The sequence below is a fragment of the Cetorhinus maximus genome, chromosome 11, assembly GCF_964194155.1.
Source record: "Cetorhinus maximus chromosome 11, sCetMax3.hap1.1, whole genome shotgun sequence".
NCBI lineage: Eukaryota > Metazoa > Chordata > Chondrichthyes > Lamniformes > Cetorhinidae > Cetorhinus > Cetorhinus maximus.
The window spans coordinates 75283524-75309779 of NC_135889.1; the positions used below are offsets into that span (position 1 = coordinate 75283524).

General features: G+C 43.8%; 1 protein-coding gene across 6 annotated transcripts in view; it reads right to left on the reverse strand.

The window, feature by feature from the left end:
- The window catches only part of marchf7 (membrane-associated ring finger (C3HC4) 7), a 64195-nt gene extending 49892 nt beyond the window's left edge, over positions 1-14303 (reverse strand). For 3 of the 6 annotated variants that reach the window (XM_078552237.1, XM_078552238.1, XM_078552235.1), the window contains exons 1-2: positions 14052-14165; positions 5511-5690 (exon numbers count right to left, since the gene is read on the reverse strand). In XM_078552237.1, coding sequence (XP_078408363.1) covers positions 5511-5684 — 174 coding nt within the window. In that variant the 5' untranslated portion in view covers positions 5685-5690; positions 14052-14165. Of the gene's footprint in view, positions 1-5510; positions 5691-14051 lie in introns of all 6 variants that reach the window. The other 3 variants (XR_013577974.1, XM_078552236.1, XM_078552239.1) reach the window with 3 other exon arrangements.
- Between the last annotated feature and the right edge of the window lie 11953 nt (positions 14304-26256).

Here is a 26256-nt window from a genome sequence, read left to right on the forward strand (position 1 = left end):
TGTGGAAAATGGTAGAAAGCAGGAGGAAATTGTCAGGCTGTGATTACTCTCAGATGTTGAGTAACAACTATATGACCAGTGAAAGAATGAAATGAACATATGTTAAGATCCCTTTCAAAAAGGAAAGGAGGTATGGCTTTAGGTTGTCACTTCCTACAAATAGTAATGAAATCAGAAATACTTTGTGAGATGGATGCCTGTCAGTTGGAATAGTGATTAATGTTTGGACCTTCTACAAGAGTTCTTGGGTGAAATCTACATGAAAGATGATCTGTTAAATGCTAATGCAACATGGTCAGACTTTGATGGAGTGGCAATTTTTTTTTTGAAATCTATCGAAGAATAGAACAACATGGACTTGTTAATAGATTGTATAAAATTTGGACAAAATTCAATTTGAAGATCCCTGGATTAGTACTAGCGATTAAATTGCTGGATGTTCTAAGGTGTCTCGTATGGACCACCTTATAGGTTCTAAATGACATTTAGTTCTCTGATGCATAGACCCTGTTGGATCACATGTCTGCTGCATTGAAAAAATTCCAGAGATAATAGTCATTTCCCTCAGCCTTTGTGGAACAAATGTCACATTCCACGATGACGCAAAGAATAGAAGACGCAATGATAACCTGATTTCGAAATGGTTCAAATGCTGGGCACAGGCATCAATACAATGGAAGGATTAAAGAGAAGGAACATGAGGATGAAAACACTTTTGGCTATTACAGCAGAAGACTGAAATGAAACAACAATAATAGATGAAGGAATCACCGGAACGCCCAAGGAACAGTTAATAGGTGCTTCAGGTGTGACTTGAAGTATCTTTAGGCAGTGAACTGTCTAAAGTGGAAGAGGTTGGGTCCCCACCTGATGAAAAGAATTCTAAGGAAGAGGATGAAGATAATGATGCATCCCAACAAATTGTGCTGATCACAAATTTAAAGTCCTCTGGTGAATGTGTTAGTTATGGACTCCTTTAACTGTTCATTGCTGGATAGTGCTTGCACTTCAACAGTACGTGGAACAGATTGGTTAAAATGTTATCTTGATTCACTAAGCAGTGAGGATCAATGAAAAGTTAAGGAGTGTAGATGCGCTACTTGCTTTAGGTTTGGTGATAACACTGAGGTCACTAAAGAGTTGTAATTCCGTGTAAAATAGCTGCAATAAGCCATTTTAAGTATTGATATAGTCCCTAGCGAAATACCTATGTTGTTAAGTAAACCTTCTACTAAAGATGCATACGTGAAACGTGACATGGGGCAGGTTAAGGCAATTAATTTTTGGAAAGTTAGTGATTCTCCAGTTTCCAGCACATTATTGTATGCCCATACATTAGACAAGGGTCAGGTGACCAGAATCGTAAAGGAAAAACAAACACTTCTTACCGAGTTACACGAACAATTTGCTAATCCGACTTGTCAACGGTTAAAAATGGTGCTAAATTGATGCAGATGTGGTTAATGAAGTGAACAAGGCTAAGAGATCAGTGACAATTGTGAAATCTGTAAAAAGTATCAGAGGGTGCCACCACGTCTTCCTGTAAGGATTCCATAAGCACGTGACTTTAATGAGGTAATTGACATTGATATAAAAAGGTATGGGGCAAAGAAATGTTTTCATCTCTACATTTTGTAGACCACATTTAGTCTACCTACAATAATACTCAAAGGACAAAAGGGTTATTATAGACAACATCATGGAGAAAGCGTTTGGACTAAATTTTGTCTTAAATGGTTTTATGATGACTGAGTGCTTTCTGAATTTTCTCCCAGGCCTCAGCCTTGATGAAAGCAGGACTATCTGCATGTAAAGTATTATAATGGGCAGAAAAACACTGAATTCGTTCCAGTATCTTCTAGAGCAGAAAGAATATTGCACCGCACAGACAATTTGGGATTTCACCCATAGACTTGGGCACCAGTGAAGTTTCTAACTAATAATTAGTGGGGAATTTGCCAATAACGAGTTCAGAGATATGTATAAAAAACATTATGATCATTAATACCACAGCTGAAAATCTTTCAGTAATAGATTCCATGAAATAAATCACGTGGCAATTGATGAAAAGCCAAGTTAATCTATGTGTTTAATTCCAAATTGTCTGTGCAGTGCGATATTCTTCCTGCTCTAGAAGATACTGGAATGTATTCAATGTTTCTCTGTCCATTATAATGCTTCACATGCAGATAGTCCTGCTTTCAATCAAGGCTGAGGCCTGGGAGAAAATTCAGAAAGCATTTGGTCATCTTAAAACCATTGAAGACAAAATATAGTTCAGGAGATGTGGTGCATTATAAAAGAGGTGGTCATAGGAAGTGGAAAGGCCCTGGTAAAGTAATAAACTGTGATTACAAGACAGTACTTATCAAAAATAGCAATCAAACTGTTAAGGCCCATTCCTCATGATTAACCAGAATTGAATACAAAATCTCAGAGCTGTTGATAGAAGTAAACAAGGCACCTTGTACCTCAAATGCTCATGAGTTTTGTGATGAAGGCCATGAGAAACAGAAGAGTGTAGATCAAGGGCTGAATAGCAGTGATGGAAATAATCATGACACACATGAGACGTTACATCCAACAGCCAATTGCCAGAGTGGGTGTCAAATATTCTAGAGGGGTCTAATGAATGGAGGGCTGTAACAACTGTGGGATGTGCAGGAAAAACCACTGGCAAGTTTAAATATTGATTGGATGTTCTACATGATGGCCAAGAAGTGAGGTCCATGGACTGGCAGAATGGGGTAAAAGAGTGGAAAGCAAGAGCAAGCTATGAAAATACTGATAGCAAGTCCAAGAGTGACTTGTGTCAGAAAAGGATCACGTGCCAGAGAAAGACCTTCTAATTGCGCAAGATGGGAGATCTCAGTTGTCCCAACAGTCTTAAAGTGCAAGTAGAAGTTGTAGCTTTACTGGATTAGATAATGAAATAAAGACTACAGAACAGATTCTGAACAGAACTAGAAGCAGACGTCCTTACAACCATGTACTTCTTAAAACTCTTTCATGGGATATGGGTGTTGCAGGCAAGGCCAGCATTTGTTGCCCATCCCTAATTGCCCTGGAACTGAGTGACTTACTGGACCATTTCAGAGGGCAGTTAAGAGTCAACCACATTGCTGACAGTCTGGAGTCACATACATGTCAGACCAGATAAAGATGGCAGATTTTCTTCCCTAAAGCACATTAGTGAATCAGATGGGTTTTAAATAAAAACCATGGTGGCTGCTAATAATCAAGGATAAACTAAAGAATGGCAAAACAAAGGAAATTACCTATTTGGAGAAAGTTGATTTTATTCTGGAGGTACTAGACAAGGTGCAACCAGTTTTGTCACATGGGTGGATTGGTACTGAAAATCCTTGTAGATGGGCAAATAAGGTTAAAGCAAGGTTAGTTGCTAAGGGTTTTGAAGAGCAATTGGGTGATACAGTTTCTCCCATAATTGGAAAAGTAATCTATTTAACTCTTTTGGCTACATATTCATGAGTGGAGATCAATCAATATAAAAGCTGCATTTCTGCAGGGTGGTACCTTTTAGAGAGAATTGTTTCTGAAACCATCCAAAGAGCTGGCAGATGCAGAAGGTAACTATGGAAGATAAACATATCTATAGCTTGAATATTGCTTAGAGTGTGTTATTTTTAGGCAAGATCTGTTTTGCTGAAAATAGGTTAAGTTTAACTAAAAAGATGATCTTGCAATGTTTGATTGGTATTATAAAAGAAAACTTTCAGGTATTTTCATGATGCACATTGATTTCTTTTGAGGTGGTACTGCGGAGTGAGAAATGTTAAGATTAGAGCACAATTTAAAATTGGGAGTTCGTCTTCTGGGGCTTTTAAAGATATTGGTTTCGATATTAAGTGGAATAGACCTGGAATAACTACAAATCAACAATTCAAGTTAGAGTGTCACTCCCATTTTAGTTAATCGTACAAGGTCCTCACAAAAAGATGTTACATCTAAAGAAGGGAGAGAACAATTGTAAAGCTTGATTGGTCATTTGAACTATTGGACACACAGACCAGGCCAGACACTGGTTTTGATATGTTACAGTTAAGTACTACGATGAAACACGTTAAAAGTTGAGAATCTTTCATGGCAAATAAAACGTTAAATCTGGAAATCTGTTAATTGCATGCAGGCGGTGGAAACAGGAAATTCATTCGTGCTCCTATAAATAGACACGACTGAACCAATGGGTGTTGATTATTGCTGAAAAGAGATATGTCTAAACTTTTCGTCTTGCACTCATCAGGACACTTGTCAAGAACACCAATATAAAAAAGGGGAAAAACAACAATTTATACTGTTTGAGAAGAGAGTGCAGATTTGTTGGCAAGTGGGATCTCATTGGTAGAGGCATTGCTGTGGAGGATGCACCAGTGATGGTGACTGACAGTTAACTGCCAAGCATCATTTGAAATTTAAACCAGACAGCTTGTCCCTGATTGGTCATGGCATTACCCTGAGGAATGAGCCAGTGAATGGCTGTCATTTATTCTGTTTAGCTGAAACAGGCGCAATGTGTACATGATCTTTCTGTCTGCAAAGAAACAGGCCCTGTGTATTAATACATGTAGCTTCTAGTACACGTAAATGTGCCACATTGTGAGTCCGACTGACAATCTTAAATTAGTTGTCAGCATAATTCTTAGCACACCAAGGATTATTTAGCAAATACTGCCCAGTCGCAGAATCACACCTACATTGCACCTGTTTCAGCTAAACAAAATAACCTACAGCCATTCACTGATTCATTGCTCAGGGCAGCTCCTTGACCAATCAGGGTCAAACTGCCTGGTTTAAATTTCAAACAATGCTTGGCAGTTAACTTTCAATCACCATCACTGGTGCATTCCCCTTGGCAACGCCTCTACCAGAGTCCACTTGCCAATCAGCACTCTTCTCATACAGTATAAATTGTTGTTTTCCCCTTATATTGGTATTCTTGAAGCGTCCTGATGAACGTAAGACGAAAAGCTTTGACGTCTCTTTTTTCAGCAATACTCAAGTTCTGAAATACCAAATGACTAAATGGTTGTTGGGTTAGAAGGTGTATGCTCGTAATGTATAACTATAAATGAATGCCTAAAGATTGGCTCTGGTCTTATCCTTCAAACAGCCTTCTAGAATATAAAACCTGTGTCCATTTTAAAATCTCTTCATAGCCTTTTCCCCTCTGCAACCTCACCTAACTGCGCCCTCTCCCATATTCCTAAGTTCTTCAACTTTGACATTCTCTGCATCTCACCACTGGTGAAAAAGAGCACCTCGGCCCCAATTTCTAAAATTCCTTTCCTCCTGTTTTTATATTTAATAGCCTTTATAAAACCCCATCTTTTCGATCCAGCAATCAAGTCCAAACTCTATCATAGCTATTTTCACTTACTCGTCCTGTGAAGTATTTTTTAGAAATAAAATGATACTTTATAATTGCAAGTAATTGTAGTATTTATTTCATAGCTACAATTGCCACAAAAGATAACTGAAGTAGCTGTTACCTGAACTTCATTTTCAATTTTGTTTGGAGTTTCTCTTGTTGCATACGAGTCACCCAGGCCATTTGATCTACCCTCATACAACTTTTTTGTTCCCGATGAAGATGTTGATAAAGGGTTATGTGCTTCAACAGATAATCTTGTGGGTAGTCTTGAGGGTTTGGGCTCCATCCCCATAAAGCACTGCGATTTAAAAAAAAATGAATTAGGTGCTTCTACATTTGAAAATTACATAAATGTGCTTTGATCCTTTAGTGTTAAGATATCTGTACAATTATTAGTCGCTTGCTAATTATCATGTTGGTTAAAGCTAGACAAAGCAGATAATGTGTAGATCATCTCCAGGACATAACAAAATTCCTTTTCAGCAGGATATTGAATAAGAATCAATAGACCCGGACAGGTCACTAATTAACACAGGAAAAAAGCTTCAAATGTCAGTCAAACAAAATAGATTTCTTGACTCTGGTTAAAACACTCATTTTAAGGAGGCATTTGTTTTTGGCATTAATGACAAAATCCTGTGGGAAAAAATCCTCAATTAGATGGGAGCAATGAGTAGAATAAATAAGAAAATTTGAGACAGGTGATACTTGCTGGGTTATCAGTAGCATCATAAATAGCCATTGTGTGAAATTATGAAGCAAAATTAAATCAGTGACCAATTCCAAATGAATAGTTTATCTGCCGCAGCAAACTGAAAAGGCAGGACATATACATTCCAATAAGTCATGGTGAGCAAGCTACATGCAAGTGTACTAGTTTCTATATGTGAACATCCATTGAGCTGGTATCATGTACAATAAACCAAAAAACTTTAGTTTAAATGAAAGCTTAGTATTCAAGATGAATTTTATTCACGTGTCTAAATGCATTTCTCTGTAAATTTCTCAGTGTAAATTATTTAAGAAATACACTACTTTAGCAATTGCTGAAAAGGAAGTTACATAGTGAAAATAATGTTTCCCCATATCCTTTGAGAAAAATAATCAATTTACAATCAGCAACCTTTGAACAGATAGCTCTATACTTTAGCCCGTTTGCAAGCATGTTGGGCCTTCCATTGCAAAAGGAAATGGGTAACCTAAGAAGAAATCTATCCAAAAAGCACACAGCAATTTCACATTTGAAATTCAAATCGTATCTTTGGTTAAGTATAAAATTTATAATGCAAGATCAAATCTTAACTAAGAGTCAATTGACCTAGTATGCCAATCAATATACAGACATCTGTCTCCAAACCTAGGCATAAGAAGCAAGCTCCAAACGGACTCCACCACTGACCATAACTAAGATTTTGTCTTAATGACTTCTCCCTGTTCTGCAGTTAAATCCTGGGCATTGTATCTATCTTATTCTTAAGTAACCTGAATTTCCTTAATGTCAATTTGCATTCCAAGCCAATTACTTCCAATTCCCATCATTACTCTTCTTGGGCCTGCCTTAACCATTTCCTTCCTTTTCCACTACCCAATAATACCTTTCACTGCTTCCTTACTGGGTACTTCACATCTCATCTCATTCCCAAAATCCCACAAATCCTCCACCATCCCTTGAACTAGAGGTGTCAGCTGTGGCTCAGTTCATAGCACCCTCGCCTTTGAATCAGAGGGTTGTGGGTTCATGTCCCACTCCTGGAAAACCAAGAACCGTGATTGTACTCGAAAGAAGTTGCAATCTGTGACTGTTGGTAACTCGAAAGAGTTTCCCATCATTACTCTTCTTGGGCCTACCTTAACCATTTCCTTCCTTTTCCACTACCCAATAATACCTTTCACTGCTTCCTTATTGGGTACTTCACATCTCACCTCATTCCCAAAATCCCACAAATCCTCCACCATCCCTTGAACTAGAGGCGTCAGCTGTGGCTCAGTTCATAGCACCCTCGCCTTTGAATCAGAGGGTTGTGGGTTCATGTCCCACTCCCGGAAACCAAGAACTGTGATTGTACTCGACAGAGTTGCAATCTGTGACTGTTGATAACTCGAAAGAGGATCCCTTGAACTAGAGATGTCAGCTGTGGCTCAGTTCATAGCACCCTCGCCTTTGAATCAGAGGGTTGTGGGTTCATGTCCCACTCCTGGAAACCAAGAACTATGATTGCACTCAAAAGAGTTGCAATCTGTGACTGTTGATAACTCGAAAGAGTATCCTTTGAACTAACTACCTATTCTCCTGTCCCAGCTTCACTTGCTGACCTTACAAACCTAGTGCATGCACTGGGGGCTAATCTTGATAACTTCTTTCTCATCCAGCTCAATGCTCCCACTGCTAACCTGATGCTGATCTGCTGACAGAGGCTAATCTCCATATCTCCCTCCACAATGTTCATTTACTTAGAAACAAGGTTCCTGTCATTCATAGAAAAACAATACTGCAGATGCTGGAAATCTGAAATAAAAACAGAAAATGCTGGAAATACCTTGTGGGTCAGATAGCATCTTTGGAGAAAGAACAGAATTAACCTTTTAGGTGAATGACCAATCAGCAGAATACAGGTCATTGACCTAAAAATTAACTGTTCTTGCTCCATAGGTACTGGTTGACCAGTTGTGAATTTCCAGCATTTCTGTTTTTATCCCAGCCATTCATAACCTTATTATAGATGATTGCATTGACATGACCACTCAGATGAAAACCTGACTCTCAGAAACTGACACCATTCTGCTTATGAAGCCATCTGCCTACCTATACCTTCCATCATTTACTCTGTCCAAAATGCCAAGATAACCAAATCTCATTTTGGTTTGTTTCCCTAGTGCTTTGGCACCTTCTCATCTGAGTCAGTCAGCTTGCTCCAGTCTCCTAATCTCTTTAAAATCCTGATTTGCTATTGCTCACCAAACTCCATCCTCAGTTTCTGACTCTGCTTGACTGCACTGATTTTCTAAATGTCCTATTTCCAGAATGTATTGCAGCATTTTCCCCAATGACATGTTAGGATGAAGGACCTACAGTTTCCTGCTTTCTGTCTCCCTCCTTTCTTGAATTTGCGGTTTTCCAAACCTTTCCAGAATCTAGGAATTTTGGAAGATTACAACCAATGCTTCCACTACCTCTACAGCCACTTCTGGGATGTAGGCCATCAAATCTAGATGATTTGTCAGCCTTTCATCCCATTAGTTTGCCTAGTACTTCATTCTCTCATGATAACTTTTTTCATCCATATTTTTTGACTCTATTTTCTATTAATGGGGTGCTTCTACCATGAAGATGTACAAAATATTTGCTCAAAGTCTCTGTTATTTGATTCCCATCATTAATTCCCCAGTCCCATCCTCTAAGAGACCAACATTTACTTTAGTTACTCTCTTCCTTTTTATATTCCTGTAGAAGCTCTTGCTGCCTGTTTTATATTTTTTGCTAGTTTACTCAATCTCTTTCCTTCCTCTTTATTTTGGTTTCTAAAATTTTCCCAATATTCTGGCCTACCACCAACCTTCACATTTTGTTTCAATTTGCTTCCATCCTTAACTGCAGATGACTCATTCTTCTTGTAGAGCCCCCCTTTCTCAATGGAATATATTTTTGCTGCAAATTATGAAATAACTCCTTAAATGGCTACCACTGGGTCTTGTCTACAATCTTACTTTTTAATCTATTTTCCCAGCCCACTTTAGCCAACTGTCTTCATAAATTTAAATAAAGGCAATTACAAAGGTAAGGAATTGAGCAGGGAAATTATAGTGCATGTCTAGCATCACTTATAGGGGAAGTGCATTCTGGCTGTAGCAGGTGATGGCAGTCATGCAGAAGTGCCTCTGACCTGGGGGACACTGAGGAATGGCACTACATGGGGGAGTGCAGGATCCAAGGTTTTCAGACACTGCACTGCGGACACTGCACTGGAAGCTTTGGTAGAGATGGTGGAAAAGGAGGAAAGATGTTCTGTTTTCACCTGGGGCTAGGAGGTTGTGTACACATGTTCAGAAGGCAGTGGAAGCAGATAGCCAATGCCAGGAATCAAGCTCTGAGGACCTGGATGCAGTACAATGAAGTTCAATTACATCACAAGGGGTAGAATAGCATAGTGATGATGTGAATTCAGAGGCCTAGACTAATGATCTGGAGACACGAGTTCAAATCCCATCACGGCAGCTGGGTAGTTTAAATTCAATTAAACAATATCTGGAACAAAAGGCTAGTATTATGACACAGCCGATGGTAAAGTCCGAGTTGCTCAAATCCCAGAGGGAAACTTGAAACAACTGTCATAACCCATTTTTGCAACTTGTATATTTCAAGATGCAGGCTTTGAATTCAGTAGTAATAAGGCCACCGAATCTCAAGAGGTTTTTTTATTTTAAAAAATTAAACATTGATACAAGAAAAATTGTAAGCATATATATGTCAACAAAATTACTACTACAAAAATTCCCTAATTAATCTGACTCTCAGTTACACCCCCATTAAGGCAACAGTAAAACTCAGATTTAAAAAGACCCCAGGCAAAGCACATTTGACCTTACGAATTCAAAATGAGGCTCCTTGCCAGTTGATTTCTTGCACACACAATTGGAGGCTGGTTAAATCTTAAATGCCTCTGCCTTACACACACACAAACTCCTTTCTGTTTATATCTAGATTTACCTTTGAAAGTAAATTTTCCACTGTATCACTAGGCTTTAAACGTTACATCTTCTAACAGTATCCTTCCATTCATTTATTAGTAAGCTGAAAAAAAAATTGTTTGGTGTTTTCCAGCTAGGTGCAAGATTTCACCCATTCTTTTGAATGCCTTATTTAAAAATGCAAATTGCCCCCTTGACACCTATGTTTCTAAACTTCTCCATGTTTAATTACCATTTCAAATCTACTTCTTTCCATACAAAGCCTCTAGACCAGCTGGCTTTAATCCAATTAATACACACCCATACACACACACACACACACACACACAGACATCACTAAACTCTATTTAAAAAAAATAATTTCCAATAATATTATAGACATTAATCTCTTCATGAAACTAGCATGACTAATAGTGACCATGAACAAGTGGATTGTTATGCTGGTACCAGATCAGAGGGCAAGATTGCATATGCTTTCTGTTGCACAGGACTCAGATGAACACTTCCATGGGGTGAACTATAAAAGAACACTGATGGATAACCACACCAAAATGCTCAGTACACTAGGAAGCCTGTGGCTAACACCAAGTAGTATAGAGTTCAGCACCAACTTTAACAGTGCTTTATATTGAGCTTGGAGCCTATCCTTTGCAGAACAGAACTGGAGGCCAAATCCATTTACATACTTGCGGACCCAACCATGACACAGTGACTGATGGCTAACATCATAGCTTCCATCACAGCATAAGTTGATGTCACCTAACATCCGAGTGTTACAACTGAAGCTTGGACAGCTGGCATGCAAGGTTAACTTGTTTCCAGGCTGGTTCAAGTGGCTGCTATCATGGCTGTGGATTACGGTATTCAGAAGGGGCATGCAGGGTATCACAGCAGTCCAGCAATTTGTCCTTCAACAGATTACTAGAATTGCTGAGGTGTGGTGCTGGGGGAAGTGGGTGTGTGTGTGTGTGTGGTGGTGGAGTGGCAGCGGCATCATGGAGCACAAATCTGCTGTCCTCTCAAAAGCAGCATTTGTCCTCAACCCTTTGTCACTCCACCAGTGCCTTTGCTGTTGCCTGTCCCAGCCACTCCAGACTACTGCCATCCATGCTGAGATGGTTTTGCTCACAGCTGGGCCCTCTAGGCCCAGAGCTGCTCTAGGATCGCCCTCAAAGCCCATCTGCAGTCTCCTGAAAGTAAACAGCCTTCCACAAGCCACTGGGGTAGCACTGTACAGGGGCACTGGGGCAGGCAAATGCTCATGGTTTTGGTCTCCTTACTTGAGGAATAAATTGGCATTGGAGGCAATTCAGAGAAGGTTCACGAGGTTGATTCTTGGGATGAAGGGGTTCTGTTATGATGAAGGGTTGAACAGGTTGGGCCTATACTCATTGGAGTTTAGAAGAATGAGACATGATCTTGTTGAAATATAAGGGGAGTTTCGGAGGGAGCTTGATAGGGTAGATGCTGAGAGCATGGTTCCCCTTGTGGGGGGATCTAGAACTAAGGGCAGAGTTTCAAAATAAGGAGTCTCCCATTTAAGATGGAGATGAGAAGGAATTTCTTCTCCGAGGGTTATCAAATCTTTGGAATGCACTATCTTGGACAGCAGTGGAAGGGAGGTCATTGAATATATTCATGGCTCAGTTAGACAAATTGTTAAACCATAAAGGAGTCAAAGGTTTTGGAGACAGGCAGGAAAGTGCAGTTAAGGCCACAGTCAGATCAACCATGATCTTATTGAATGGTGGAGCAGGCTCAATGGACCAAATGGCCTCCTCCTGCTCCCATTTCTTGTGTTGTGGAAGACAAGCACCAAGGTAATGCACAAGGGTGATTAGTTGCAATATGGCATAATTTCATTTATAAATTTGTCTTGAAATTATTTTCTAGTGGCTTTTATTTTTGCATTGTGGCCAAGCAGAGACAATGATGATCTGTGTCAGGCAGAACTAAAGGTGTGAGGCTGTGTGTAAATGGGGAATTGGTGCGGCTGTTACTGGGGTCGGATGCTGCGATCTTCATAGGCAGCTTGGCCAGAACGAGACAGTCTAGGTTGGCTGCTCCCTCCTCCTCCTCTTGCTGAACTGCTGAGCATATAGCTGTCAGGCACTGCTCCCTCATAATGGCAAGGTTGTGCAGCATGCAGCAGACCACCACAAATCTTGACACACACTCTACCAAGTACTGCAGGGCTCTTCCAAAGTGGTCCAGCCAATGGAAATATTGCTTTAGCACACAATGGTCTGCTCTGTCACTTTCTATGCATGCTGCACACATGTGCATGGGTTGCACACAAGTTTACTGCCATGTTGGGAGAAAATAGCCCTCGTCATCCAGTAACCACCCTCTCGTTTGCCATGGTGGTTCAAATGCAATGGCAGCACAGAATGAAGGCAGCCAGGATACTGGGCAGTGACCTGCATTACAGTGGAATGTTGAGGGAGTGTAATCCCTTTTGGCTCTAGTGTAGGGCAGTGATGACATGTGGCAACTGCAAAACAATGCCTCTGCAGTCAATGGCACCCTGCACCTTGGGAAAACCCACAATCCGAGCGAAGCCACATGCTTACTCCTCTTGAGTGAGGGAATGAAATATAGTTATCTCTCAACGAACAGAGTGACAGTGACCTCCCTCACAAACAGCAGGTGGAAAACTGCAAAGTATTGCCAATATCTCCAGCCCTAACCCAGAAGGAGCCAGCACACAAAGGTTCACCACCACTGTCCTTGCCCTATTCCGAGATGGTGGCTCAGACTGCAACAGGGGGCAGATTTCAGTGAGGACATCCTTACTGAAGCACAAACATCTCATACATTGTTTCTTTGCCAAGGAGAAGTGATCCCTGAGCACCTTGGGCAGATGTGGCCTTCTGATGAGAGGCCTTCTCTCTCTCCGTCCCTCTTCTGTCTTGTCCTGCTCTACATGGCCATGCTACATTCCAAGGGGAATGCTGACGAGTGCACCCATGTCTGGATGCAACTGGTTTGTACAGAAGCCCTGAAGTCAGCAATAGATATTTCAGCACCTACCATACCACTTCTTGTAAACCTCTGCAACTTTAAACAACTATAGAAAGCAAACACCTAGATTTGAAGCAACATTGCAAACAGTTGATGGTCCCTTTAAGTAGCACCATTTGATTGGGGCAGGGGGAGGGGCTCTCCCTGCTGGTTAACGGGTTCAGTTGTGCAAGGATTAGATTGTGTTAGCTGAGGCAATGATCTCCAAAATGTCATCACTGATATCAAATCACCATTGCACATCATGATCTGCCTACTTTGCATACATCCAGTAGATGCTTCCTGCACACAGCAATACCCTCGCCAATATGACATTCAGCACAATTCACCCCAAGCCCGCACACATGCCTCATATGATTTTGGAGTTCTAACTGCACCTAAAGAATCCAAAAAAAAGGCTCAAACAATCCCAGTTTTTTCACCCAGAGTTTAGAACTAAATTAGCACATAAAAACACAAGCTCCAGGTTGTCTTGAACATATCCTTATTTGTCAGTAATATAACCGTTGCTTACCAAGTTTCGTTCATAAATTAAAAAGAACTAAACCGCCCAGTGTCAGATTTTATTCCAACTCAATAATAGTTAACACTTCTGCTATGACGTATTCCACTATTACGAAACTACTAGCCCTGATTGTAAATATTAGATCAAGATGTTTAAGTGTATTTATACATCGCTAAAAATTAAGAGTACAAGTATTTCCATAAGCACTTCCTCCAACATCAAATAAAAGTTATCCGTTTTTGCATCGTATATATCACAACCTGCTCTGTTTTAGTACAACTGGTAAAATAGCCAGCAGTTATTGCTGTTACTTCCTTCCCTACTGTAGGCCCAAACCCAACATTTATTATCTCTCTGGGGTCTGATAGCACCAATGGTGTTAAAACTTTAAAAATAGTCAAACGCTCCTTCCTTAAAGGCAACACAAGCAATTAAGACACTTACGCCACGTCAACGCGCACGGACCGATATTTAAGAGGAGTGCGAATATTTCACCTTTTAAATATTAACTGAACATAGCAGCAACCACTTGTAATGGCGTCTTTAGGTGGGGTCAGTACAGCAGGAAGCAGATCACACGTCAGTTCCGGCAGCGGCCATTCTGAGGTCATGGAGCTGGCGGCCTTGGGCTGTCACTACCCTCAGGGTTGGTGTGGGGTCAGAGATGTCCTGGTTTCAATGGTAAATGATACACTGCTGATACAAAAAAACCGAATTTATAATTTCAAGTCAAAAAATAGAAGTTGGTAAATTCGGATTTAAAAATCATGATTTTTAAACTCCTGATCAGTCTCCCACATACTTGAGGTCATCCAAGACGCTGCTGCTACTGCTGCTGCTGTCTTAATTCGCACCAAGTCCTGTTCTGCTATCCCCTCTGTGCTCACTGACCAGTCAAGCAACGTCTTGATTTTCAAGTTCTCATCCCTGTTTTCAATTCCTTCCTTAGGCTCCTCCCTGCCTCTAATCTCCCCCAGCCTTACAACCCTCTGAGGTATCTGCACTCCTGTAATTCTGGACTCTTGTTCCCAATTATAACTGCTGCACCATTGGCCAGGGTGGCTGTAGTATAAAGGGTTAACAGATGGGATACACTAATGTATGATGTCCTCCTGACTTCAGTCAGTTATGTGTTAGACAAGAGAGGGGCTAGAATCATGCCTATGAACAACAAACGTGTAAATCGTTTAGATGTAGTATTAATAAAAAGTGTTAAGCAGATACCAGATTATGTCTATAGCCTGGCTAAGAACCAAGTCCCACACCTAGATTCCAAGGTAGAAAGACCCATCCCAGATTAACTCAGAAAATAAAACAAGAAACACTTAATCAACAAAAGGGCTGCTGGTGGAACTGGAGACGGGGCGGGGAGGTTGCTGGTAAGACTGGAGAGGGGGGCTGGAGGGTGTTGCTAGGCCACTCACAACATTCCACATACACTTTACTTCCAGACTGCCTTCTCGAGCCCCCTTAATGCTCCATGAGCTGCTCCATAGACACTCCATGCTGTTCCCCATCACACAAATGAACAGAAACCTCTTCCCAACTCTGCTCTCTCACACATAGCAGCACCTCTCCCCAAACCCCTATCCCTGACACACTCAGCAGCCCCTCTTCCCACACCCCTCCCCCCTGCCCCTCCAAACTCAGCAGGTCCTCTCCCCCAAATCCTTCCCCAGGGGCTGCTGCTGGACCACCCACCCAACACTCAGGCTGCTTAACCCACCCCCCAGCCCAAGACTCAGATCTCCCTGGTCCCCCACCGAAGACTTAGGTCTCACTGATACCCACCAGAAACTCAGGCCTGCCTGATCCCACGCCCGAGATTCGGGTCGCTTGACCCCCACCTGAAACTCAAGACTCCCTGCACCCCTCCCTGCTGCCCCCTGCCACCCAGCCTGAGGCTCGAGCCTCCCTGATTCCCCACCCAAGATTCAGGCTGACGGACACATCACATGAGATTTGGGCCATCTGAACACCCCACTCGAGACTCAGCTGCCTGACCCCACCGCCTGAGGCTCGAGCTCCTTTGACCGTTCGCCCGAGACTCGGGCCGTTTAACAGTCCGCCCGAGATTCAATCCACCTAATCTTCCACTCAAGACTTGGATGTTCTGACCTCCTGCCTGAGACTTGAGCTTTTCTGACTCTTCACTCTAGGCTTGGGCACCTGATCCCACACTTGGGACTCGGCTGCCTGACCCTCTGCCCAAGACTCAAGCTTCTCTGACCCTTCACCCGAGACTCTGGCCACCTGAATCCCCACTCGAGACTTGGCAGCCTGACCCCGCCCTGAGACTCGAGCTTCTCTAATCCTTTGCCCTGGCACCCTGCCCGAGATTCGGGCCAACTGACACCCTACTTGAGACTCAGGCTGTCTGACCTCTTGCCCGAGGCCCAGGCCTGCCTGATTCCCTGCCTGAGACTTGGGCCACCTGAGACTTGGGCCTGCTTGATTGATCCCTGGCCCGTTACTGAGGCTGTGCTATAACTTCCCTGGACCCCCCCCCCAGACCCCCCTTAACTTTAAATGAGTCCTCCGCCTCCCCGCCACCCCCTCCGGGTCTTTAGCTCCAGTCCAGTCTAACTCCAGGTGGCCAAGTAGACTGATGTCACAGCAACAGATGTGCAGCAGCACACCGTGCACAAGCACCAACGATACGCGGGCACCCAACAGTCGTTGTCAATGAAAAACAGGACAAACGGGGTTCCGGAGGAAATGGTACAGAACGTGGAACAATTAGCTAAATTATGGCATAATCCCATAAAATACAGAATGCTTGGTCACCCTTCCAGTGGTAGCCACGCCTTCAGCTGCCTTTGCCCCAAGCTCTGGAATTACCCTCCACACACCTCTCTGCCTTTCTACCTCGCCTTCTTCCTTTAAGACACTCCTTAAACCTTCTTTGCCCAAGGCTTTGGTCATCTGACTTAATGTCATCTTATGTGGCTCAGTGTCACACTTTGTTTTGTAATGCTCCTGCAAAGTGCTTCAGAACATTTTATTATGTAAAATGTCCTATATAAGTATAAGTTGTTAATGATTTCCAATCCCAGCCCTCCCCCAATTGGAAACCTAACATGTGGACAACCTGCAGTGCGTTTCTTGTCTGCCAGTTCAAGCCACCATGCATCTTGTTTATCAGGGCACTTAGTCTTCAAATTCACCACCATATTGCATCCATAATGTTTGATAGATTTTTGATATATATTTATGACCTGAACTTGTATTACAGGGTATAATATCCAAAGTTGCAGATGACACTAAACTAGGAAATATAAACAGTAAGGATGGTAGAATCTCTCTAAAACACTGTTCAGGCCCCAGTTGGAATACTCTGTCCACTTCTGGGCACCACACTTTAGGAAGGATATCAAGGCCTTAGACAGGGTGCAAATGGTTAGATGGTCATTGCATAGCAATGGTGTGGAATGAATGTTATTTGCCAATTAGCAGCCCAAGGCTGAATGTTGTTCAGATCTTGCTGCATGTGGGCACGGACTGCTTCATTGTCTGAGGACTTGTGAATGGGCCTGAACACTGTGCAGTCATCAGCGAACAACCCTAATTTTGACCTTGTAATTGGAGGAAGGTCGATGATGAAGCAGCTGAGGATGGTTGGGCCGAAGACATACCCTGAGGAACTCCTGCAGCGATGACCTGGGAATAAGATGAATGGTCTCCAACAACCACAACCATCTTCCTTTGTGGTAAGACTCCAGCCAGTGGAAAGTTTTCCCTTGATTCCCAGGGACTTCAATTTTATTGCAACTCCTTGATGCCAACTTGATGTCAAGGGCATTCACTCTCACCTCATTTCTGGAATTCAGCTCTGTAGTGCATGTTTTGACCAAGGCTGCAATGAGGCAAGTGGTTCTAGTGGAACCCAAATTGAGTTTTGGGGGGGAGCTTATTGGTGAGTAAGTGCCACTTGATATCAATCTCAATGACATCTTCCATGACTTTGCTGATGATTGAGAGTAGAATGATTTGTTCTGTTTATTATGGAAAGGACATATCTGGGCAACTTTCCACTTGGTTGGATAGATTCAAGTTTTTTAGCTATACTGGGACAACTTGGCTAGTTCTGGAGCACAAGTCATCAGGACTATAGTTGGCCTTTCTCTTCCCAATGCATGCAGATGTTTCAATATCTGTGGAGTGACTTGAATTGGGTGAAGACTAGTGTCTGTGATGGTGGGGATCTCAGGAGGAGGCTGAGATGCATCATTCACTTGGCACTTCTGGCTGAAGAAAGTTGCAAACTCTTCAGCCTTGACTTTGGCACTTGTGCTGGGATCTGACATCATTGGGGATGTGGATGTTCATGGAACCTCCTCCTCCCATTAGTTGTTTAATCATCCACCACCATTCCCAATTGAATGCAGCAGCACTGCAGAGCTTTGATCTGATCTGTTGGTTGTGAGATTGCTTAGCTTTGTCTATAGCATGCTACTTCCTTGGTTTAGCATGCATGTAATCCTATGTTGCAGTATAAGGCATATTCCTGGCCTGTTCTTTTACACTCTTCATAGAACCAGGGTTGATAACTTGACTTGATGGTAATGGTAGAGTGAGGGATATGCTAGGCCATGAGGTTGGATTGTAGTGGAATACAATTCTGCTGCTGCTGATGGCCCACAGCACCTAATGGGTGACCAGTTTTGAGTTGCTAGATCTGTTCTAAATTTAACTCATTTAGCACGATGGCAGTGCCCCATAACACAATGACCGGAATTCTCCCATGCCCCTGCCAGCAGAATCAATGATGAGCTGGGGGTGGGTAGGGGGGGAATTAAACGGGAGGTCCAAAAATCGGTTTCACACCGACATGAATTATCAGCAGGATCTTCCGATGCTGCCTGCTAAGGCGGATCGGGAATCCCGCTAGAGGCCGATGTGAAGCCAATTTTCATCCCGCTAATGGAATGCAAATGAAGGCCCTACCATAATCAACCCCCACCCTCGATTCTCTGTTATGCCAGCAGGAAAACAAGCCAGTCCAGAACACATCTGGACAAGCGTGACGTGCAGAAGTCGGACTTACCTTTACAGCCTTGCTCAGATTGCGGACATCCAGGAGAAGAAGATGCTGGAGGCCTACAGCTGCCAAACCCTGGAGGAACACGTAGCATCGCATGGTAGGTGGAACCTCATGCACATGGCTCCACCGTGAAGCAGTTCTTGAAAGATGGGAGGTCTCCACGCAGCAGCTTTGACTTCATTGAGGCTTTGGATCTTCATGGATTAGTGAAGACAAATGTAGATCCCTTACCATCCGAAATGGGAGAATTTATAGTAGAGAACAAGGAAATGGCAGAGCAATTAAACAACTACTTTAGTTCTGTATTCAAGGAAGAAGACACAAATAACTTCCCAGAAATGCAAAGGAAATTAGTATTACTAAAAAAAAGTGCTGGAGAAATTAATGGGACTGAAAGCCAATAAATCCCAGGGTCTGATAATCTACATCCCAGGTTACTAAAGGAGGTGGCCATGGAAATAGTGGATACGTTGGATGTCATCTTCCAAAATTCTATAGATTCTGGAACAGTCCCGGCACATTGGAGGGTGGCAAATTTAACCCCACTGTTTAAAAAAGGAGGGAGGGAGAATCAGGGAATTACAGACCGGTTAGCCTAACATCAGTAGTAGGGAAAATGCTGGAGTCTATTATAAAGGATGTGTTAACAGGACACATAGAAAATATCAATGGGATTAGACAAAGTCAAAATGAATTTGTGAAAGAGAAATCATGTTTGACAAACCTACTGGAGTTTTTTGAGGATATAACTAGCAGGATAGATAAGGGAGAACCAATGGATGTGATGTATTTGGATTTTCAGAAAGCTTTTGATAAAGTCCCACATAAGGGGTTAGTGTGAAAAACTAAAGCACATGGGATTGGGGATAATATATTGGCATGGATTGAGAATTGATTAACAGACAGGAAACAGAGTAGGAATTAATGGGTCTTTTTCAGAGAGGCAGGCGGTGACTAGTGGGGTACCGCAGGGATCAGTGCTTGGGCCCCAGCTATTCACAATATATATCAATGATTTGGATGAGGGAATCAAATGTAATATTTCCAAGTTTGCTGACAACACAAAACTAGGTGGGAATGTGAGTGGTGAGGAGGATGGTAAGAGGCTTCAAGGCAAGTCAGACAATTTGAGTTAGTGGGCAAATACATGGCAGGTGCAGTATTATGTGGATAAGTGTGAAGTTTAGTAGGAAAATCAGAATGACAGAGTATTATTTAAATGGTGATAGATTGGGAAATGTTGATGTACAAAGGTTCCTGGGTGTCTTTGTACACCAGTCACTGAAAACAAGCATGAAGGTGCAACAAGCAGTTAAGAAGGCAAATGGTATGTTGGCCTTCATTGCAAGAGGATTTGAGTACAGGAGCAAGGATGTTTTACTGCAGCTGTACAGGGCCATGGTGAGTATGGGGAGAGAGTGGGAATACGGCGTTGAGATAGAGGATCAGCCATGATCATATTGAATGGCAAAGCAGGCTCGAAGGGCCGAATGACCTACTCCTCCTAGTTTCTATCTATGGACCTTGCTGATGCTTCAGCCCTGTTTCGGAACATTGTGGGCTTTGCCAGGGGCTGGTAAGGATGCGGCGAAGAAGCTGGGTGGTGGTAGGGAAGAGGCAAGTTTGGGTGTGAGTGGGAGAGGAAGATCTTGTGGGAGGGGGGTGAAGATGGGGGGGTAGGGAGCTCAGAGGGGGAAGGTGTAACTGGACAGGATGGTGCAAGTGGGGATGTAGGTGTAAGGAGGGGAAAAAGGTGCAAGGGTGGAATTTCGGGGGGTAGGGGAGTTGTCCAGCAGGGAGGAGGAAGGAGTTCAGAGGGCCGAAGATGTCTGGTGGGAGGAGGGAGTACAAGGAGAGGAAGGAATTCGGAAGGGGCGAAGGTGTCTGCGGGGAGGAGGGAGTATGGGGGTGGGGGGAGGAAGGAGCTCGGAGTGGGAAAAGTGTCTGGGGGAGGACGGAATACGGGGGGAGGAAGGAGTTCAGAAGGGGGAAGGTGTCCAGGGGGAGGAGGGAATACGGAGGGAAGAGGGAGTACAGGGGGAGGAAGGAGTGTGTGGGGGGAAGGTGTCTGGGGAGAGGAGGGAGTATGGGGGAGGAAGGAGTGAGGGTGGAGGAGAGGGTAAAGGGGGGTGGTGGAATGTCCAGGTGAACATACAAGGGTGGGGCTTGTGGAGTCAATGACTGCCTCCTGGGGAGCAAACTCATGGTGGGCATGATAGGAGGGGATGGTTAGAATAACAGGGGGTAAAGAGAACCGGTAGGGTGGAAGGGTGAGGATGCGTCTATAGAAGGGGTGGTGACAAAGGCAAACACGGACCCTGGGGGTGGGAAGAAGAAAGTTGGGGAGTTCATTGTGGACGGGGGTGGGGTTCTCTGGGTGGCAGGGAACATGCACGTTCACCTGGACACCCTGGAATGAGAAGGGTTCGGGCTGGAAGGTGACGGTGGGGAGGTCGAAGGTTTTGCCAGGGGGTTCTATTGTTATGGGGGAAAGGACATGGGTGACTGGGGGAGGGGAAATAGCGGGGGAACTCATCAGAAATCTGATTACTGCCATCCTTGTGATATCGAAAGTGAGCGAAGCCTCGTGTTGGACGGGTACAGGTGTTTCATGGGAGTGCAATCAATGGGTGGGTGGAGATGCAGGTCAGCTTAGCTGGACAACTGAAAGAGAACTCCAGCAGGCAGCATTGAAAGTGCTCGGGATATTGAGGTGAGTGTGATAGATGAAGGCTCTGTGTGCATGGAAGAGTGCTTGCACAAGGCTCCGAAAGGCCCTGTCACAGACACTTCTCCCTCTAGAATCACTCATGTTCTGGCTGCATGCAGCTGAACTGCTAGTGTTGTGGGGGTTGATGGGGGTGGTGGTGCGGGGAGGTCTCGTGAAGCCTATATGATGCTAAACAACAACAGTCGACATTATTTAGTGAGAGTGAATATATCTGCAGATAATACAGTGACAGTGTTCACCCATGAAACCACATGAGATCAAATTTTCTTGATTTTATATTGACTGCCACTTCTTCTAGGTACTGTCCTGACATCCGCAGCAGGGGTGGAGGCAGCCTATGGAGTTGTTTGCCCTGTTGCCTTTGATGACTGCGGCAGCCATCCTCTGGAGGCCCGACTTACTTTGGCTGTTCTCCTGTGGGCCAGCTGTTCCCTCTGCAGTGACAGAGAATGAGGTTGAAGGGGTCACAGGCAAAGGGGATTCAGAGGGAGAGGACAACCTCTGAGAGTCCTGAATGGATGGCCCAGGGCTGTCCAGCTGCTGCTCCTCCTCTCCTTGGGTGCCTGAGGGTCCCAGCCTGACTCTTTGAGGGAAAGGGGTGCCTGGAGGGATATGGAGGTGCCCTGTTCCCCTCTTGTGTAGCCACTACATGAACTCACCAATGGCAACGGAAATGGAGTGCAGGTCTGCGGACATCTCTGGCAGAAACTGGGTGTTCTGTTGGATGAGGGTCTCCATGGCGTCCGCCATCCTCTGCATGGAGACCTCATGAGTACACATGTGGGCACCACTTCATCAGAGAGCTGGTGGATGCAGTCCTCTAACTCTGCCACTCTATTGAGGGCTTCCAACAGCTCTGCGTTATGTTCCCCCGCTTGCTGACTCTCCACCATGAGTTGGAAGGCTGATTCCAGAGGCTTGTCATCTCACTTGGACCTTAAAGATGCCTCTTCCCAGCAGTCCTCCGATAACTGGGGAGCTTGACTGAAGCTCCCTCCTCCTGAAGTGGACACATGCGGTGGCCACTAGATTGTGAGACCCTTCCTAAGCTAGCACAAATACCCACTGAGGTGTGTGTTCCTGAGCTGGCGGAGATCGCAAGTGACTGTTGTGACACCCCTACAGGTATGGAGCTCCCCTCTTCCACTCCCTCCTGACACATCTCTGGCTTGGGGCTGGGGCTGACGCCTGACAGGGAGTCCTCCTCCTCCTCAGGCCTTGGTCTCTTCCTGGAGGCACCTGTGAGATAGAAGGGTGCAAGTGACAGCATCAGCTGCCTCCAACATGGAGGCACTTTCAACCCTCAGGTTTGCATTGAATGGATGAATCCTTACTAGGTAGACACCCAAGGCCAAGCTCCCCATCGTCAATTGGTCTGTCCTGCTCTACTCCTGTGAGCTCAGATGCGCTCTTCTCGAATTCTGTCAGAGGCCTGAAAAATGGTTGCACCGCCACCCCCCCCACCCCCCACAACGATTTCTCACATTCTCCGCGATTGTGATGGAGCCTCTCCTGCTCATAAAAGAGAACGTTTGAGAGGAGTTGTCTGTTGCAGGAATTGGAGCAGTGGACTGTGTGGTGATCACTTCTACCAATACTCTCACGGATAAATGCATCTGCATCAGGTAGGTTAGTGAGGACGGGGTCAGATAGGTTCTTCCCTCATGTTGGCCCTCTTATCACCTGCCATGGGTCCTGTTTGATAGCTACATTCTTCATGACTTGGTCAGCAGTAATGCTACCGAACTACTCTTGGTGGGACATTGAAGGCTCCCACCCAGAGTACATCCGGTATCCTTGCTACCTTCGGTACTTCTTCCAAATGGTGCTCAACATGATGATTCACCAGCTGAGGGCGGGCAGTAGGGGGTAACAGGAGGTTTCCTTGTCCATATTTGACCTAATGTCATGATATTTCAGGGCATCTGGAGTCAACGTTGAAGACCAAGGTCACTCCCTCTTGATTGTACTCCAGTGTTCTGCCATCTTCTGGATGGTTATATGACTGGATTGACTGAAAGGTATAATTCTGAGAGTATTACTATGTCAGGGAATTGTTTGACTAGTCTGTGGGACAGCTCTACCAATTAAGGCACACATTTCCAAATGTTATTAAGGAGGACTTTGCAGGGTCGACTGTATCTTTATCATTCTCAGTGCCAAGGTCAATACCAGCTGGTCCTTCCGGTTTTATTCTTATCAGACTTTTTGAAAACAGTTTTGATACATCTGAGTGGCTTGCTAAGCCATTTCAGTCAACAGTTAGGAGTTAACCATATTGCTGTGGGTCTGGAGTCACACACAGGCCTGACCAAGTAAGGATGGGAAATTTGCTTCCCTCAAAGGTGTTAATGAACTAGATAGATGTTTACAACAGTCCAGTCGTTTCATGATCACAATTACTGAGATTAGCTTTTTAGTCTATATTTGCTTAATTAATTAAATTTATGTTCCCCAGCTGCATGGTGGATTTGAACTAATTTCCACAGATCATTAGTCAAGGCCTCTGGTTTACTAGCCCAGTTACTTAACCACTATGGTGCCACATCCAATGATACATAACTAGTAACCGGCAAAAAAACCAGAAGTGGTGTGAAGAAAGAAGATTTATAAAGCGAGTTGTCACTGTCTTGAATACATGGCCTAAAAGGGCGGCAGAAGTAGGCTCAATAATAACTTTCAAAAGAGAATTGGATAAAAACTTGGAGAGGAGAAATTTGCTTGGCTCTTGGGAAAGAGCCCTAATTAATAACTCTTTCAAATAGCCAACACAGGCACGAAGAGCTGAATGGCCTCCTTCTATGTGGTATTATGTCTCATGAATCATTCTTATGTAAGTGCAAGTAAGTGGGCTATTTGGTGAACCTCTTCTGTACAGCATTGGCACTGACCACCACTGCCACCACCTCCCAAGCCGGAGTGGTGACGCTGATGGGCCTCTACTTCAAATGAAGTAGGTTTAACACCCTGTTTAGTGAATCCCCAACCAGGTCATCAATATGGGACCCTCTGCTTTCCATTGGGAACTATCAATAATTAGACCAGGAACACAGCCAGATTTGCAGCAAAATATTGAAATACTTAAGCATGAGAGAGCTCATTAAGATGGCCATATCAACATTGCACCTTGTGAGCAGATCATTAGGGAATGAAGCTGGAGGCCAGTATAACTAGGGACCATATAGCCATGATATGAAGGCAGGTTTTGACTAAAAACAAATGAATACAGGATGGGTTAAAAATAAGTTACGCATAAGAAAGCTTGCAAAGCTAACCTTGAGATTATATTAAGAAACAGAAGTTGATGGGAATTAGAGACAAAACCCTCCACTGGTTGGAATCATACCTAGCACAAAGGAAGATGGCTGTGGTTATTGGAGGCCACTCATCTTAGCCCCAGGATATTGCTGGAGTTCCTTAGGGCAGTGTCCAAGGCTCAACCATCTTCAGCTGCTTCACAATGACCTTCCTGCAACCATAAGGTCAAAACTGGGGATCTTTGCTGATGATTGCACAGTGTTGGATATCATTCATAACTCCTCAGATATTGAAGCAGTCCATACCCACATGCAACAAGACCAGTACAACATTCAGCCTTGGGTTGATAAGTGACAAGTAAAATTTTTATAACACGACTGCCAAGAAATGATCATGATCATCAGCAAGAGAGAATCACATTCCCTTCATGTTCAATGGCATTACTATTGCTGAATCCCCCACAATCAAAATCCTGGGGGTTACCATTGATGAGAAACTTATTTGGATCAACCAAGAGAAAGCCCCAGGCTGAACCTAAGAAATAGGAGTAGGAGTAGACCAGACGGCCTCTCATGCCTGCTCTACCACCTCACCTCCACTTTCCTGCCTGCTTACCATATCCCCTGATTCCCCGAGAGGCCAAAAATCTATCTACCTCAGACTTAAATATACTCAATGATGGAACATCCATAACGCTCTGGGATAGAGAATTTCAAAAATTCACAACCATCTGAATGAAGAAATTTCTCTTCTTCTCAGTCCTAAATAATTGATCCCTTATCCTGAGACTACACCCCCATGTTCTATATTCCCCAGTCAGGGGAAACATCTCTGTGTCGATCATGTCAAGCACCAGAACCTTGTATGTTTCAATGAGACCACCTCTCATTCTTCTAAACTCCAGAGTGCATAGTTTACTCAGCCTCTCAGCATAAGACAACCACATCATCCCAGGAACTAATCTAGTAAACCTTTGCTGTTCTGCTTCCAAGGCAAGAATATCCTTCCTTAGATATGAGACTAAACCTGCGCATAGCACTCTAGGTGTGGTCTCACCAAAGCCCTATACAATAGTAGCAAGACTTCCTTATTCTTGTACTCCAATTCCCTTAAAATGAAGGCCAAAATGCTATTTGCCTTCCTAATTACTTCTTGGAAATTCTGCAGTGAGTAATTCAGGTCCACCATCTACAAGACACAAGTCAGGAATCTGATGAAATACTTTCCACTGGCCTGGATGAATGCAGCTCCAAAAACACCTAAGAAGCTGGACACCATCCAGGACAAAGCAGTGCACTTGATCAGTACCCCATCCACCACCTTAAACATTCACTACTTCCACCACAGGCGCACAGTGGCAGCAGTGCATACCATCTACAAGATGCACTGTAGAAACTCATCAATCCTCTTTTGGCAGCACTTTCCAAACCTGTGACATCTACTACCCAGAAGGGCAAGGGCAGCAGACACATGGGAACACTACCGCCTTCAAGTTCCCCTCCAAGCCACACTCAATCCTGACTTCACTGTCATTAGCTCAAAACCCCTCGAATTCCCTTCCTAGCACCACATAGACAGCAGTAATTCAAGGTGGCAGCTCATCAGCACTTTCTCAA